Source organism: Phascolarctos cinereus, unplaced genomic scaffold (genome assembly GCF_003287225.1).
Source record: "Phascolarctos cinereus isolate Bilbo 61053 unplaced genomic scaffold, phaCin_HiC Scaffold_8;HRSCAF=390, whole genome shotgun sequence".
Lineage (NCBI taxonomy): Eukaryota > Metazoa > Chordata > Mammalia > Diprotodontia > Phascolarctidae > Phascolarctos > Phascolarctos cinereus.
The window spans coordinates 42,386,052-42,403,289 of NW_027556291.1; the positions used below are offsets into that span (position 1 = coordinate 42,386,052).

The window sequence follows — 17,238 nt, forward strand, 5'->3', positions numbered from 1 at the left end:
AATGGGCTAGATAAGCTCTAAGGTCTCTTCTAGCTCTGTGATGCTTTGTATTTTTGCTTTGGAATACCCCTTATTGGGTAAAGATGACTTTAAAGAAAACCAGAGCTTCTAGTAGGCCAAGTTGAGAAGTATTTATTAAGAACCTCCCATGTGCCAAACACTGTTCTAATTGCTAGGGATACAAAAAAGGTAAAACTGTACCTGCCTGACAGAAATTACCTGAAAGATCTATGGATAGGGAAAAGTTCATGACCAAAGAAGAGGTAGAGAGAGGTACAGGAGATAAGATGGATAATTTTGATCATATAAAATTTAAAAATTTTTGTACTAACAAAACCAATGCAGCTGAAGTTAGAAGAAGAGCAGGAAATTTTTGGAAAAAAATCTTTGTAGCCAGCTTCTGTAATGAAGGTCTCATTTCTAAAATACATAGAGAACTGAGTCAAATGTACAAGAGTAAGAGCCATTCCTTAATTGATAAATGGTCAAAGGATATGAATAGGTAGTTTTCAGAGGAAGAAATCAAAGCTATCAAAAGCCACATGGAAAAATGCTCTAAATCATTAATATTTTGAGAAATGCAAATTTAAAACTCTGAGGTACCACCTCACACCCATCAGGCTGACAAAAATGGAAAATGACAAATGCTGAAGGGAATATGGAAAAACAGATACACTAATGCACTGTTGGTAGAACTGTGAATCTGTCCAACCATTCTGGAAAAAAAAAATCTGGAAAGGGTTATTAAACCAGGCATACCCTTTAACCCAGCAATACCATTACTTGGGTTATACTCCAAGGACAACAAAGAAAGAGGACAATGATCCATATGTACAAAAATATTTATAGCAGTTCTATTTGAAGTAGCAAAGAGTTAGAAACTGAGGGGATGTCCATCATTTGGGGAAAGGCTGAACAAGTTGTGGTATATGAAGGCGAAGAAATATGACTGTGCTGTAAGAAATGATGAAGCGGATGGTTTCAGAGAAACCTGGGAAGATGCATATGAACTGATGCAAAGTGAAGTGAATGGGACCAGAACAATCTACATAGTAGCACAGTAACAATATTGAAAAGATAATCAACTTTGAAAGACTAAGTAATTTTTTTTTTTGAGGCAACTGGGGTTAAGTGACTTGCCCAGAGTCACATGGCTAGTAAATGTTAAGTGTTTGGTCTGAGGCTGGATTTGAACTCAGGTCCTCCTGACTTCAGGGCCGTGCTCTATCCACTGTGCCACCTAGCTGCCCCAAGACTCAGTAATTCTGATCAACATAATGACCCACTATAATTCCAAAGGATTCATGATAAAACATGCCATCCACCTCCAGATAGAGAACTGATAGACTCAAAAATACAAACATGCATATTTTTTTCTTGTTTTTCTTTCTGAACATGGCTAATTTGGACATTTGTTTTGCACATTTACACATATTTGTAATGAGTTTTGTCTTTCTTGCCTTCTCATTGGGTGGGGGAAAGGGAGGGGAAGGGAGAGGAAGGGAGAATCTGAAGCTGAAAAAAAGTCTGTGCTTTAAAAAGAAAAAAAATGGAGAGGGGAAATCTCTACTCTCAAGGAGCTCACATAATTGGTGATGAACATACATTTGTATGAAGAACATACAAATAACTACATGTATATGATACAGACAGGGCAAATTTAGAAATTTAGGATAATCAGTAGAGGAAAGGCATTAGCATTGAGGGAAATCTGGAAAGACCTCTTGCAGAAAGTAGGATTTGAGCTAGGTTTTGAAGGAAGCCGGTGAAGCTGAGGCAGAGATGAGGAAGGGCATCGTTCCAGGTAAGGAGGGGACAGGCAGTAAAAATGCAGTCAGGAAAGGAACAAGAAGGAGGCTAGTGTCACTGGATCAGAGTAGGAAGCGGGAAATAAAATATGAGTATTGGAAAGGTGGGAAGGGGCCAGGTTATGAATGGATTTCAATGCCAAACAGGATTCTATATGTGATCCTGGAGGTAAGAGGGAGCCACTGGAATTTATTGTGTAGGTAGAGGGTAACATGGTCAGACCTGTGCTTTAGAAAGATCACTTTGGCAGCTGAATGGATGGACTGGAGGAGACAGACTTGAGGCAGGGAGATCAACCAGCAGGCAAGTGCAGTAGTCCAGATGTGAGGTGATGAGGGCCTGCTAGGGTGAGGGTAGAGGCAGTGTCAGAGGTGAGAAGAGATGTTTTGAAAGGAGAATTGATAGGGCTTGGCACAGATTAGATATTGGGTGCAAGTGAGAGTGAGAAATTGAGAATACCACCTAGGTTGTGAACCTGGGGGACTGGGAGGATGGTGGTGCCCTGGAAAATAATAGAAAGTTTGGAAAGGGGGAGAGCTCAATGGGGAAAAGGTTATGAATTCAGCTTTGGACTTGTTGAGTTTAAGATGTCTGTGGGACACGCACTTGATGGATAGAAGTATATGTCGACATGCAGTGATGTCCAATGGGCAGCTGATGATACTGGACCATAACTCAAGGGAAGAGTTAAATGTGAAGGTTATATATTATAATAAGGGTTATATGTGAAGATCTGGGAATCATTTCCATAAGGATAGTAATTCAACCCGAAGGAGCTGATGAGATCACCAAATGATATAGTATATAGGGAGAAGAGAGCTGAGGATAAAAGGATAAGAGTCTTAGAGGACACCCATGGTTACTGGGTATGACCTGGATGAATAACCAGCAAAAGAGACTGAGGGATTAGAAAGGCAGGAGGAGAACCAAAAGAATGCAGTGTAACAAAAACTCAGAAAGTATACATGAGAAAAGGGTGATAAACAATGCCAAAGGCTGTAGAAAGGTCAAGAAGGATGTGGGGTGAGAAAAGGCCTTCCTATTTTCTAATCATGAGAGATCAATGATAATTTTGAAAAAAGCAGTTTCAGTTAAATGGTATCAGAAGTCAGAATGAAGAGTTTAGGAGGTAGTAGAGGCACTGACTGTAGATAGCTTCCTCAAGGAATTTAGCAATGAAAGGGAAGAAAGATACAGGACAATAGCTGGAGAGGATGGTTGAATCAACTCTTTTTCAGGGATAGAAGGCACTGGATGTGTTTGTCGTCAGCAGGGATGTAGCCAGTAACTGGGGGAGACTAAAAATGAATGAGTGGGAATGATAGAGGGGGCACTCTGCTGAAGAAAATGAGATGGAATTGGATTAAGGGTTTATAAAGAGGGGTTTCTTTGGGATGACAAAGTTTGGGAAAAGCTGCTGTGGTGAGTGACACAGTGAATCTGGGAGGTGAAAAAGTCCATCTCTTCAGAAGACAGAGGTGAAGGAGAGTGTGGGACGACATCTGGGGGAGGGGAGAAAAGGGAGCTCTCAAAGAATAGCCTCAATTTTAAAAAGTGAAATATCAGTTGTTAGCTGAAGGAAGAGGTGCCATGGGAGGCTTGAGGAAGGATGAAAAGCCATTTACTAGGGAACTAGGGAGGTGAAAAAGGATTGCCTTGCTGCAGTGAAGTCCCAATTGAGATTACGTAACATAAATTTGTAATGGACTCGGCATGGTTTCATGATTTTTTTTTATCTCCACTCAGCAGTGTATGAATGGAATGAAAGGCAGCTGGAGGAGGGAATAAGTCAAGGCTGAGGCTTAGCAATACATGATCAGTGAAGGATAAGAGAGCAAGGGAGTATAGAGGATAGCATACAGTTGAACACAGTCACCACAGGGCCAATAAGAAAGGGATGATACTGTAGCCAGTGCCAGGGGTAATGTCCTGGGAAAATTGAGAGAGCAGGGATTTGAGGTCATAGTGAGGACAAAGAGCAAAGGGGCTATAAGATATAGAGAAATATGGAATGATTAGGATTAGATAAAAGAATTTCAGTATTCATGAACATATAAGTGAAATACTTTTGGGCAATGGAAAAGATCAAGGGCATGATACCATCTGTGTGTGTAGCTGAGGTAAGGTAGAAGAGTGGTCGTGGAAAAGGATTAAGTTGAGTAACTGGCAAATTAATATGTCTGGAGTCACCATTATATATGTTGAAGTCTTCTAGTATGAAGACAAGAGTTTGGGTGAAGTGAAAGGCACTTGAACTCACTGAGGAAGAAAGGAGAGTGTCCTAGGGTTTGGTAAGTAACAGCTACTACAATCTTGATTGGGTAATAAATATGGATTGAATGAATCTCAAAGGAAGAGAGGTTGCTAAGTGATGGTGGTAGAGGGAGAATTTGAAAGTGACAATGTAGTATTCTGACACCCCCCCCCCCAAACAAACAAACAAACAAAACCAGTAAGTTGATAGGTATGAGTGAATTGGTACTGGAAAGGGTAGCCAGGGATGCTATGTCATTAAAAGGGTATGAGAATTCATTGAGTGCTGGAAGATGGAAGGAGTAAGAAAGGAAAACATTTAAGATGAAAACAAGTTTGTTAACTATGGAGCAGACAGATGCTCCAGTGGTAGGGGTAGGCAGATTTCCAGTGGGTCACTGAGGGGCTAAGATTGAGGGGGATGGGAATAAGGGAGTGGGTAGGTGATAGGAAATGGGGTTTGTGTAATGACTACTGGTGGGGTTCAGAATCACTGGGATGAGGAAAACATGATGGGGTGAGAATACACTACTGAATGAATGGAATGAGTTCAGGCACATTATCGGTGACTAGATAGAAGTCCACTGAAGGAGGCAGGTAATTAAGACAGTAGGCTCATTCATAGTTAAGTTTAAAAAAAAAAATCAACTGTTTATCCATATCCTGACTGCTCATTAAAAATATGATCAAAATAAAATTTTCACATAAAATATCAAGAAATCTTCATGCACTAAAGCATACCAACATATAGCAAGACACTTTGTCATGTTTTTGTATTAATTAGGACCTGTTTTGTATAATTTGCTGCCTTGATCAATGCTTGCACACCCGCCTTAGGTCAGTCAGCAGGTCAAGTTGGGAAGAATCAGAGGAAACATAAGTGAACACATAAAACATCTGCTCCCTATCTGAGGTACTGTTACTTTGAGCAGACATACCCTTTGTACATAGTGTCAAGCCAGTCCTAGCATTGATGGAAATTTAGAATTGATAGAAATGAAGCCCCCCCCCCTTTAACATTGGGAAAATTGGATTAATAGCCACCATATGACCTGGTTAGTATCAGATTTTTACTGCATCATAACAATTACAAGAGTAACGTCCCCATGAACACATAGTCAAGTATATCTAAATCCATGTAAGATGTAATGGAGGTTGGGGCAGGAGAGAGATGGAGGGGAACTTTCACTGAATTTTCAAAAGAAATAAAAACACTTTATTAGGGCCAAAATGATATGATTCTAATACTGAAGGATACAGAAAGAGCAGTCGATCTTTCAATAATGCTTTACATTCTTAACCTTTTGCATTTTCCTTCCTCCCATAAATGGTTAGCAAGCAGTTATTAAACTGTAACTATCTCACCACAAAATCATGCAAGGCTAAGAGGAATTCAACACATAATGGCTCATAGAGTGAAACCGTAAGCTTATCATGCTCTCATAAAAAAGACATATGCCAATAAGAAAGTTTTAACTCATTTATTGAATATATGCAAGAATACCAATAAAAAGAAACTAATACTGCAAACTACAATTTTGGAAATAAAAGCCAACAGAACAAGAACAAAATATACATAACATAGTTGAGAGGAATGTTTTTGTTTGTTTGAAACCCCATAACACATTCCTTGTCTTAGTATTTAGTGTAGATGTACGTGAGAGCAAAAGCTACAGGCTGTGGTCTAAACAAACTTCAGTGCTTTTCAAAAAGCACCACACCAGGATCCTCTCTAGTTTGTTTTGAGATAAAATTGATATTTCGCTGATGATTATTTCATGTGCATCTATTTATGTATATAAAGGTTGACTCAATGGAAGATCTATATTATTACTTGCCTAGTAATAGGATGCACTCCTGAGCAAGAAATGACTGAAATCTTAAAATTATTAGAGATCTTGGAAATAAATTATTTTCAGTTGTAGTCTTTAAAATTGTGAAATGAAAGTAAAACACACCCATTAAATTGTTTTCTTTTCCAGGAACAAATAGATCTTATTAAAAGTACAGAAATTCAAGTCTATCTTTCTACTATAAAGAACTTTCTTTACTAACATTTCTGGTAAGGCAGTAAATGCTCCAGAATAATCTTCAATATATGCTTGCAAAGATTACACTGTTTTTTTTTAAAAAAAAAAAAAAAAAAGAAAGAAAGAAAAAAGACACTCTTTAAAATTCCAAGCTAAAATACGCATAAAAGACAGTAATGGCAGTATTGTTTGCTTTTAAAATTATGTCGATGCTGTATACTGATCAAATAATTTTCATGCTTAATAAAAGTACAGTTAAGGACATAGGAGATGTATAGTAAATACACTGCTGAGGTACATTTTTCTAAATATTGACACCACAATGTAATTACTACCCAGAAGTTGATATTGGGAACATAAGTACTGTACAATTTTTACATTGTAAGGCACTTTGACTCAGCATATGACAAAAATATGAAGAGAATTAGAATATTGTAGGTTTATGACCCAAAGTGATTTTTCATGTGACTTTAGTTTACATTTTATTACGAATGAAAAATCATTTCGCCAAATCATCACACCACAGTGAAAGAATAGGTAGCCAGCCACTTGTTCTGTCAACCAAAGGTAAAGTGCTATTCTGGTTGCTAGTGGCACAGAATGGATTGAGGAAACTCAGACACACTTAAATTTTACTAAAGACCAAATCCAGCAATTGACACCCAGAGCATTGAAAGTCCTTGTTTATACAATAATTATATTAGACTGGCCATAATACCCAAAACACCTTGCATTTTCCTTAATTCAAAGCAATACAGTAGTTGTCCAGAAATGAAGGTGTTCTGTTCCATGGGTAAGCCATGCCTGTGGCACACAATATAAAAAAGTGATCTAGACACAGTGATTTCAAGATTTAGACTAATTCATTTTCAACCTGTTATAAGAAACTTCATGAAGTACAGATCTTTTAGGGGAAAAGTCACATACCTTGGTAAACAATTATCTAGAGATCTGTCATTGCAATTCAAGTCATGTTTAATTTTGAAAATCATATTTACAAAAAAAAACCAATGGCATATTTAGAACAAAAAGAAAACATTTATAACCTACAGGACAAGCTCCTACTAAAACTACATTATCCTTCTAGAACAAAAAAAGGAAAAAAAAGAAAAACAGTTTGACTATAGCCATAATTGGGTCCCTTGTTTTAAGTATATGTGTGAAAATATATTTGACAAATGTGGCTTTAAAATACTAACAGTAAAAAAGCAACAAAATCTTAAGCACAGTGTAAGTTTTCACCTGTTACATAAAAAAGGAACTGTTTATATCAGCTGCAGAATAATCTTCTCAATGTACAGTCAAGTTGTCAATGTGTCTTGCTTGTCGATTTGCTTCAAATGTAGAAAATCAGAATTCCTACCTTGCTACTGAGGTGCTATGGTAGTATCAGGCAGACCACAAAGGTTTTTTGGTTTTATTAGAAAGAAATGTACTCATGTGCTTCAATAAGTAAATGCAAGAAACTATCCTTATCATTCACTAGAAGGGCCAGTGGAAAAATACTCTTTTAAGAGAAACTGAGCAGTTAGCCACTGATTAACCCCAACCTAAGGAACCACCAATCAGGAGCACACGGAGCCAGCCCTACACACACAAGATAACAGTAGGGCATAAAAATCAAAGCAATGACTTAAAAAAGTCAAAAATGTTAAATACGGTTTCTAAAATAGTGGTCACATACTCAAAAGAAATACTGCTGCTTTATGAAAAGAGTCTTTATTATTCCTATAGCACACAAGACCTACTTTCATACTTGGGACCAATATGCGAAGTGTTCCATACAACAGGGCACTTGAGAGGTGTGGGTTTCAGAGACGGTGGCTAAATTCCTCAGTGAATAATGACCCTCTAAATTTCAAGGAGGTTTAATTTGCTGCTTCCATATGTCAGTATAAAGATTTCAACCATTTTTGCCCAAAGCTCTTGGTATATTTTGGAAAGAAGAAAGGTGTATGGGCAAGGCAGGGAGGCAAGGGGAGTTAGAAAAGGAAAATACACACAGCCCTTTGGCGTAAGCACTGGAGCTCACCAGTTGCTTGGAGTCCATGCTGGTAAGTGGGAACAACTTCAACTGGAACAAACTGAAAAATCTTTATTTAGCACACTTTGTGGTAAAGAAAAATTCTTTTATGCATGTGCTTTCCAAGCAAAGAGAGGAAGAACAAGAGGCCATCTTCCTTTGTAGCCTCAATTGTTTGCGTGTGTAGAGAAATCACAAAACTCATAATTAACTGTGCTGTCACCCTGGCCACGTCTGCAATGTGAAGTACAACTAGCTTCAACTTTTCCTTGATACTGAATCCACTAAACATTTTACACGTTCCAGATCTTAGAATTTTATTCAGTCCAGAAATAGAGCTTAGTTCATTTCAATGTCTGCCTTAACTTTTGACACTGTACATATCATTGAGTGTTTCTATTTTTTTTCCAGACACTGCAGACTACAAACTACATAATATCAACAAGTAAAACTCTGCCACTTATTGAAGGCTCACACACATGAACATCTCAGGCAGCTCAATGAAGGATCTAATAGCATCAGGCAGCAGAAAGTTCCTAACCCTTTCTGATTTTAGAAAACAGTGAAAAAGAATAGTAGTTATGGATGTCTTATTCATTCCCAGTTTTCTAACTCTCTGTCCCTTGAACCTGTTCAAAAGATGATGAAAACAATTGTAAATTTAAAATAGAGAAAACAGGAAAAAAAAAAGAGTATCTTACAAATTTGACATTACATCTACATTTATTGATGAAATGGCTCACTTGCTCTCTTTTAAAACTGTTACAAAATCAGCTAAGGTTACAGAACCTTCCTTGAGTCTATGGGATTCTCTAATAACATGCTGTCAACTAAACACATTAGTATTTTTGAATCTGCCTGCATTTCGTCATGTCAGTAACACACTGAATGATGGGCATCTCTGTATCAGGAATAACTTCCATACCTAGTTTCCATTGAGTTGCTGCTGAGGGAAGCCACTAGGATCACTTCCTATTTTTCCCCGGCTTTTGCTTTCTCGTTCTTCATCTTCTTCATCTCGCTCATCATTTCCACTATGGTTTTTACAGTACAGTCTAGAGCAATGAAAGCAACAAGAGGAAATTCATCAGCAAACAAAGTTAGATGAAATGGTAGATGACATATGATTTCTACTGTTGAGAACCCATGATGTGTTAGTATTAGTGGGTGAAACTGGCCTGCTCTTTTACACTGCTGATGGTAGGTATACATATAAATGGGATACATCAATTACAGGGGTGCTTGTATGCCTTTTAGACAGTAATAAACGAACTATTTCCATTATGCTCAGCAGTTTACCATTTGATAGAACTTAATTTCATTCTTCAGATATCAGTAAGGCAATTAGTTCTGAAGCTAATATGAATAATTATCTTATTGAAAATAATTGCTAAGGTGATCTGGCCTGCCTCTCATGTACCCCTGATGATATGATTACTCATTCCAATTAATATCCTTCCACCCCAAAAAGGTATAAGGATGGTCTGAGTGAGCCTTTAGGGCCAATTGCACAAAGGAGCATAAAAAGGTATGTGAATCCCTTAAGGTGGTGGCATTACATAGTTTACAGAATGCCCTGTTGTGGTTATGATCCAAAATAAGGGATGATCAAATATGATAAGCTTATAAACATAAAGTCTTAGTAGGGAGACAGAACAGAAGGAAAATGAAAAAACGATTTCACATACCAAAATGCTCTGCAGGGAGTGGAACTTAGAAATTACTTATGTTAAATCAAACATAAGTCAATTTTCCTCATAATTCAAAGAGATAAAGGGTGTGTGTGTGTGGGAAATCTCACTGAACTAGTTTGACTCATTACAACACTTTTTTTCTTTAAAAATATACATATACACATAACATTACACACATGTACTTTTTTTTTTTAATGAACTTTCAGCAGCCACTATGAAATCATACCCACTAAATACTGCATCTTGGGAATGAGAAAACACTTGAAATCTTAAAATGGAGTTAGGACAAGAGTTTAACCTTAGGAGGTATCTCAAGACACAGCTTCATTCTTAAGATCCCTGATGCAGATACAGAGTTCCTGTCATCTCCCCCCTACTTAAACCTGGGTAACACCCACCCTTCTGCCCGTCCTACAAAACTCCTTTTGTATCTTGGTTTTCTTCTGGGATCTAAGTAGTTTCTGTGAAAAGCAGAATTCAGAGTCCATTTAAAGAACACAGCAGGCTTTTAGAACCCAGTCTGAATGTGGGACCAAAAGGGGGACAGGAAAATTGTAATTCCTAGTGCCCAGTTTAGAAGTCAAACCAAAATAAGTTTGGCCAATCAATCTAAAGAAATCAATGTAGGTGGGACACAGTGTTATTTTCTAAGAGGAATAACAAGTAAGAACATACTTGGATGTTTCTCAGAAGCAGACCATCAACCAGTTTGGTCAATGAAAAGATGACAGCTAAATCTACTTTGGATAGGATAGGGGAGAAGTTAGGGCAGTGAATGAATGCCTACTTTTCCCTATCTGTGGGCAAAGCAGCTGCAGAAAAATCTGATGAAATAGGTAGGTGGCAATGCTGCTCCAAAATGGAAACCCACCACCAGTGCATAGGCCCAGCAATATCAGAAGACCCAAAGAAAACAGGCTAATTACGGCGCCCAGATGGAACTCTCTCCCCAGGCATGTAGAGCCAGGGTAGAAATGGCCTGTGCAGCCACCTCTAACTTTGTGCTACCAAAGCTATGGGGAACACCGATGGTAGCATAAGGTGAGGTGCTCTTTTGAAACACAATTATTTAATTGTTTATGTCTGAAAGAAAAATCAAGAACTGTAGTTTCTTACTTGTAAATCCCTCGTGACATATTTTCAATATATTTAGCTTTGTCTTGCACGCCACAGTGGTAATGGTAAGTCTTGACACAAGCTTTGATTTCACATCCGATAGTAGCACCAGGCTGGCTACAAAGTGTGCACTTCTGTTACCAGGGACAGAGAGGAGCACTCGTAAGTAGGACTGACAGTTCACTCCACAGTTTACACATAAAACAAATACATATAATAAACCATCATGTAGAAAACAGGTAGCATTCACTCACAACCAAAGGAATCAAGACTAACTCAACTTTAAGATGTCATTAGATATTTATTAAATTAGTGAAAGAAATGAAAATGATAAACCTTAATGTTGAAACAAGTATAGGAATGTGGTGATACTGCTGTCCCGGGGATGATCCTAACAGCAAAAAGAGGTGGGGGAAACTGACAACAACTCAATTGTTCAACAACAGGGAAATGGCTAAGCAAACTACATTAAGATGGTGGAATACTGGAAAATTGGTTTCTATAAAAAAAAAGAGTGTGGTCTTATTTCTATTCACGGTCATTTTCTGATGTATATCTATATGCCTTTTTCCTTGCAGAGAAGTGTCACTTTAGCGGTGTCTCCTACATGGCAGGCAAACCATGCCAATGTGGAACATAAAAAGCACATACACTTATTCAATAAACATCCTTTCTTACATAGTTGTAAAGAGAACAGGAGAACTGGGAGGGATGTCAGTAGCTTAATGTTCATTAAAGCTAACTTTGTAATAAATAAAACTACAAACTAAAGTCAAAATGTAAAGGCTCATATGCTCTTTTAAGAAAGAGTATGCTGGGGGGCAGCTAGGTGGCACAGTAGATAAAGCACTGGCCCTGGAGTCAGGAGGACCTGAATTCAAATCCAGCCTTAGATGCTTGATACTTCCTAGCTATGTGACCCTGGACAAGTCATTTAACCCCGACTGCCTCACCCCCCCCCAAAAAAAAGAGTATGCCATACTATGCGATAGTTTTCAGACTCAAACATTTCATTTTAATATATAGCTGGCACCTCATTTTTTGTACAAATGAATATGGAGCACATTTTAAACCGTGTATTGCACAAATGCATCTCCATTAGCAATAAGCTGAAATTGAAATAGAACTTGAGGCAGTGTGATGTAGTGGAAAGAACACTACAAAGTTTAGCAATCTGACCATGGATAAGTCAACTTCTCCCTTGTGCCCTTCAGTTTCCTCCTCTGTAAAATGGGAATAATACTGTTGGTACTGTTTATCTTATGAGGTTGTTATGAGGACAGCACTTAGTAAAGGCTTTTGTAGGCAGAGCAGACAGAGGGCTGGTGGCTCTGGATTCAAGCCCTGTGCCTAGCAAGTGCTGTCTATGTAAGCCCAAGCAAGTCCCTTTGCAGCTCTGTGCTATAGGTAACTTTCTATCTAAGACTAGAAAGTTGCAGAGAAGGTGCTGATGTGCAATGGTAGAGAGAGTGTCCTCACCTGGGAATTCCCTATACCAATGAAAATTCTAGGACTAGTTCTCCCTACTATTATTACTACAATTTAAAGCCACATTTCATTTTGATAAATGTCACCAACACTTTAAATTCTCCACTGACATTTCTAATAATGAAACATTTACTAAAAAGCCAGTTTGCATTGATTTCTTCCAGAAATACTGTCACTTCAAAGATCTGTCTCCTCAAACATCTGTCACTCAGTGGCACACAGGAAAAATTAAAAATATAAAGTATCATGCTACATGCCCAGAAGAATACTAATCTGTATCATATAGAGACAGAGACTACTTCATTATAAAGAAGGTTCATTTGCAGATGATTAGTTGATAAGTCACTATGATGACCTGGTTTCAAGAAAAACCAATGACAAAGTTAAGAATTCTCACAGAAATTCTCCTATAAAGTCCACTTTTATTCAAGAAAGTTTACTATTTGGTCAGGGGCAGCCTGACCTAAGTGATAGAAGGTCAGCCTTGGAGTAAACAAAAACTTGGGTTCAAGTCCTGCCAATGACAGATATTGAGTGCTATCACAGGAGGCACAAGATCTCAGGGTCCCAAAAAATTCTTTAAGTTACAGAAATGTTGCCAACCAGCATCTCTGGAGTGACTTTTCTTACAGGGAGTTCCCTACACTAATGAAATCACCAATGTAAACCACCTTCCCTCTCACTTCCCAAATCAACTGGGCCACTTAATGTCTTTCAGTTTCTCTTTTTCTACATGTTCAAAATAGCATCTAGCACAGGGATTTTTAACCTTGTTTGTGTTATAGACCCCCTTTGGCAGACAGTCTGGTGAAGCCCATGGTCCCCTTCTCAGAATGTTTTTAAATGCATAAAGTAAAATACATAGGATTACAAAGGAAACCAATCATACTGTAATAGTTATCAAAAAAATTTTTAAAAAGAGTTAAAAGGATCCCAGGTTAAAAACCTCTGATCTAAACCATCAATAATACCACAATATTTTAAAAGACAAGTGTTAGCTTGAAAATTTTTTTTGGTATCTTCTACAATTCAGAGTATCTATAAGTACTAATGGAGGTAGTAATTCATAAACATACAGAAGTTACAGATAAGAAGAAGCAGGTAAACACATCCAGCATATTAGGAATTCACTGTATTTTTAAAACATGTGAAGGCATATTTCTCAAACATAATGGCAAGATGAAGATGGATATTTGAGCCACTAGACTATACATGTGTGCTTAAAATGGATGCCTCACTAGGGATCACTAAGCTTGTTTTACATATCTGTTTTTTTTTTTTGCCTTTTTTTTTTTTAGGCAATTGGGGTTAAGTGACTTGCCCAGGGTCACACAGCTAGTAAGTGTCAAGTGTTTGGTCTGAGGCCGGATTTGAACTCAGGTCCTCCTGACTTCAGGGCCGGTGCTCTATCCACTGTGCCACCTAGCTGCCCCTTGTTTTACATATCTGAAAAACAACCACTTCTGCTTAAATAACAATTAGAAACACTTGAGATTCTATCACTGAATGTGTTAGTTCATGTCCATTGCTCACAAAATAACCTGAAATCAATCAATCACATTTCTCTAATGACACAGCTCAGTATAGGATTTATGCTGAAAGGAAGTATTCAACACTATCCACTCATTAACTCCCCAAACAGGTCAATATCGTCTTATCTACAAAAATATACTTTGTCACAATAGTACAGCAACTTCATATTCAGGTTTTTCAATCCCTGGATGAATTTGAAATTATGTTCTAAATATACAGCAGAAAGATACAACAGCAAACACTCCTGGTATCAAAAGAGGAACAGAAAAGAACATACCATTCTTTTTCCACGCTTAATCTCTTGAAGGACAGTTTTAATATCAAAGTCACCAAATTCTGCTCTTGATGTTGTTGTAAGTTGAACAGTGCCAGAAGAGAACAACTAGAGGAAGAGAAATCCAAGGACGTTAAAATCCAGAATCTCTTTCTGATGAAGGATAAGAAGAGGGATAATAGAAAAGAACATCCTATTACTTTTGTTTATGGATAAAATACGAGCATTTTTGTATTCTCACAGGCAGGCCCGCCAAAAGGAAGACCAAGGACATAAACACTAAGGCTCATTTTGGCAATAAGTAATATTTTGATTTGGAAATATTTTTAGGTCTGAAGGCAACAGCCACGTTGCTTCATGTTTTCTCCACATTTGAAAGGCTTGCCTAAATGATGAAGCTCTCAGCATAAATGATGTGAGTAGCTTGAAAAATGTAGGGTTTATGACCATGAGCCAAGTCATGATCTTTGGTCACTAACACTCACTAAGCCATAGAGCTTTTGGGAGAGGGGCTAGAGAATGATGATTACTGCAAATTCTGACCAAGCAAAATAAAGGGAAATACACCCATGAGCTTAGAGACCATTTTATTTCAGCAAGTCTCCACGCTACAGAACAGAAAGTTTAAAAAAGAAGAAAAAAGGGCAGCTAGGTAGCGCAATGGATAAAGCATCAGCCTTGGAGTCAGGAGGACCTGAGTTCAAATCCAGTCTCAGACCAAACACTTGACACTTACTAGCTGTGTGACTCTGGGCAAGTCACTTAATCCCAACTGACTCACGAGAGAGAGAGAGAGAGAGAGAGAGAGGAGAGAGAGAGAGAGAGAGAGAGAGAGAGAGAGAGAGAGAGAGAGAGAGAAAAGAAAAAAAAAGCATAATAGGAAAAATTCCTACATTTGGCAACTCACCGAAAAATTACTTGGAAATTTTATCAGAATCCCCTGAATATAAAATTTCATAGAGATTAATACAATTTATTTGATAGAAAGTGCTAATTCCAGTAAGAATTATTTTCCCTTAGCCAAAAGATATACATTAATTTTTTTTATTTTATTATTTTTTTGTATGAGGCAATTGAGATTAAGTGACTTGCCCAGAGTCACACAGCTAGTGAGTGTTATGTGTCTGAGGAGGATTTGAACTCAGGTCCTCCTGATTCCAGGGCTGGTGCTCTATCCACTGCGCCACCTAGCTGCCCCAAGATATACATTTATTGAACATTTGAAGGACATATTTACAAACCACACATAAGAAACGATGCTTACCATGCACTTATAATGTGCAGCTGCCTTTTTGGCATTAAATATATGAAGCTTTCCTCTTGCTTCATTCTCTTCTTCACCTACATGACAAAATCCACATTTAGGTCTGGTATCACTGGGACTGCTTCTGTGTGGAGACCTTTCTCTCTGAAAGTTAACCCCCACCCCAAAAAAAAAAATCAATTTTTAGAAAATCCATGTCAGTGACTCAAGCTTTTGTTATTTCATAGAAAGACATCTTTTCAATTGATAAACCATAATATTAAAAGTGACAGAATGAATAAGGATACACTTTCATTCCACTTACATAGGAACTGCTCTCTATTTCATCTGTGCCATGAGAGGATGTAGATCTATTATCTTCTGACTGCCCCTTTAAAATCATTTTTCTTGGCCTTCCTTTGCGACTCTTCTTTTTTCCCATGGGTGATGAAGGCTCCAATTCATGTTCATTGATGCTCTCTTCTACATCAGTGGCTTAAAATTTAAGAAAAAGTATACATAAATCAATCTGGCAATAATGACCATTTGTCCTTAGAGTTTAAGTTCTTCCTTAGCATGCAAGTTACATCCTAGGAGAGGGACTAATTTTGATATATTTCAAAGCATCAAAAAGCATCAAACACGTCAGAGGCATTTAACAAATGTTAAATTCCTTATCTAATCACACTCTTCTCCAAACATACTAGCTAGAAAACATGCTTTTATACTCTTATGATCTAAACACATAACTCAAGACAGAAGATTTTCAAATTTTACTAACAGTTAAGATTTTTTAAAAGATCATAATGGAAATTTCTAATTATTTTAGGTTCCCATAAAGCTTTGCTTCATATTGTTTTTTTTTGAAGAAATTAGATACCTTCTATCATGACAACATACTTACCTAGATACTAATTTATATGAAAAGAACTACATAATTGAGATGAAGGAAACAGAAGTAGTGATTCTACTTTAACAACTGTAAAATAAACTTATGTCTGCCAAGGAAGTCATGTGACTGAATTTAGCAAACTATGTTGCTTCCTTTAAAGCTCTAGGGCTCTCTTTTGATCAATCAAATCAAGTCAGCTGTTTATATACTACATGCATTCCTGACCCACTTTGAAAAGGAAACAAACAGTAGAAAATCTGTTAGCAATGACCCCTATACATATAAGCAATTAGAAACACTTAAAAATTACATATGTAACTTTTATCCCATTAGGCATGGGGTTAAGGAATCAATGACTGTTTTCCTAGGTAGTTTTTCAGTATTTCACAATTTTAGATCTCCCTTCTTGGACACGGATAGCTACCATTAAAGAAATATATCCATTCATTCATATATTTATGTGTCTGACAAATGTAAGATGTTAAATTATACTGAAAAATCTTGATAGATGGATGCAAAAGCATTTATTAGCCACTTACTATGTGCAAAGCACTATGCTTGAAGAAAACTAACATGGTAACTGAATGCTCACTTGCCTAATATTTGGCCTATAGAAAATGCTTTTTTTTAAAAAGAGCCTAAGCAACTGATCATTTAAATATCAAAAAAGGAAAGAAAGAAAAAGGACAATTTGAGAGTACTGTTCCTGCAAGCTTTTTTCTTACCTTCCTGTTTTCTTTTCCACAGGTCACTACTAATCTCCTGTCTTACCATTTCACTGATTAATTTCTTACTAAGAAAGCACAGTGATTCCTATTCTTGCAGATGCTGAATTCCTTTCCAAATATTTAAAAGGTATTACGTGTCAAGACAGAGAAGGTCT

General features: G+C 37.4%; 1 protein-coding gene across 2 annotated transcripts in view; it reads right to left on the reverse strand.

Moving 5' to 3' along the window:
• Positions 1–5,528: 5,528 nt before the first annotated feature.
• Positions 5,529–17,238, reverse strand: part of PHF6 (PHD finger protein 6) — a 35,142-nt gene continuing 23,432 nt past the window's right edge. For both annotated transcript variants that reach the window (XM_020969815.2, XM_020969816.2), the window contains 6 exons: positions 15,789–15,958; positions 15,485–15,628; positions 14,224–14,328; positions 10,926–11,059; positions 9,041–9,170; positions 5,529–8,744 (listed from right to left, as the gene is read on the reverse strand). In XM_020969815.2, the coding sequence (XP_020825474.1) occupies positions 9,041–9,170; positions 10,926–11,059; positions 14,224–14,328; positions 15,485–15,628; positions 15,789–15,958 (683 nt within the window). In that variant the 3' untranslated portion in view covers positions 5,529–8,744. The remainder of the gene's footprint in view (positions 8,745–9,040; positions 9,171–10,925; positions 11,060–14,223; positions 14,329–15,484; positions 15,629–15,788; positions 15,959–17,238) is intronic.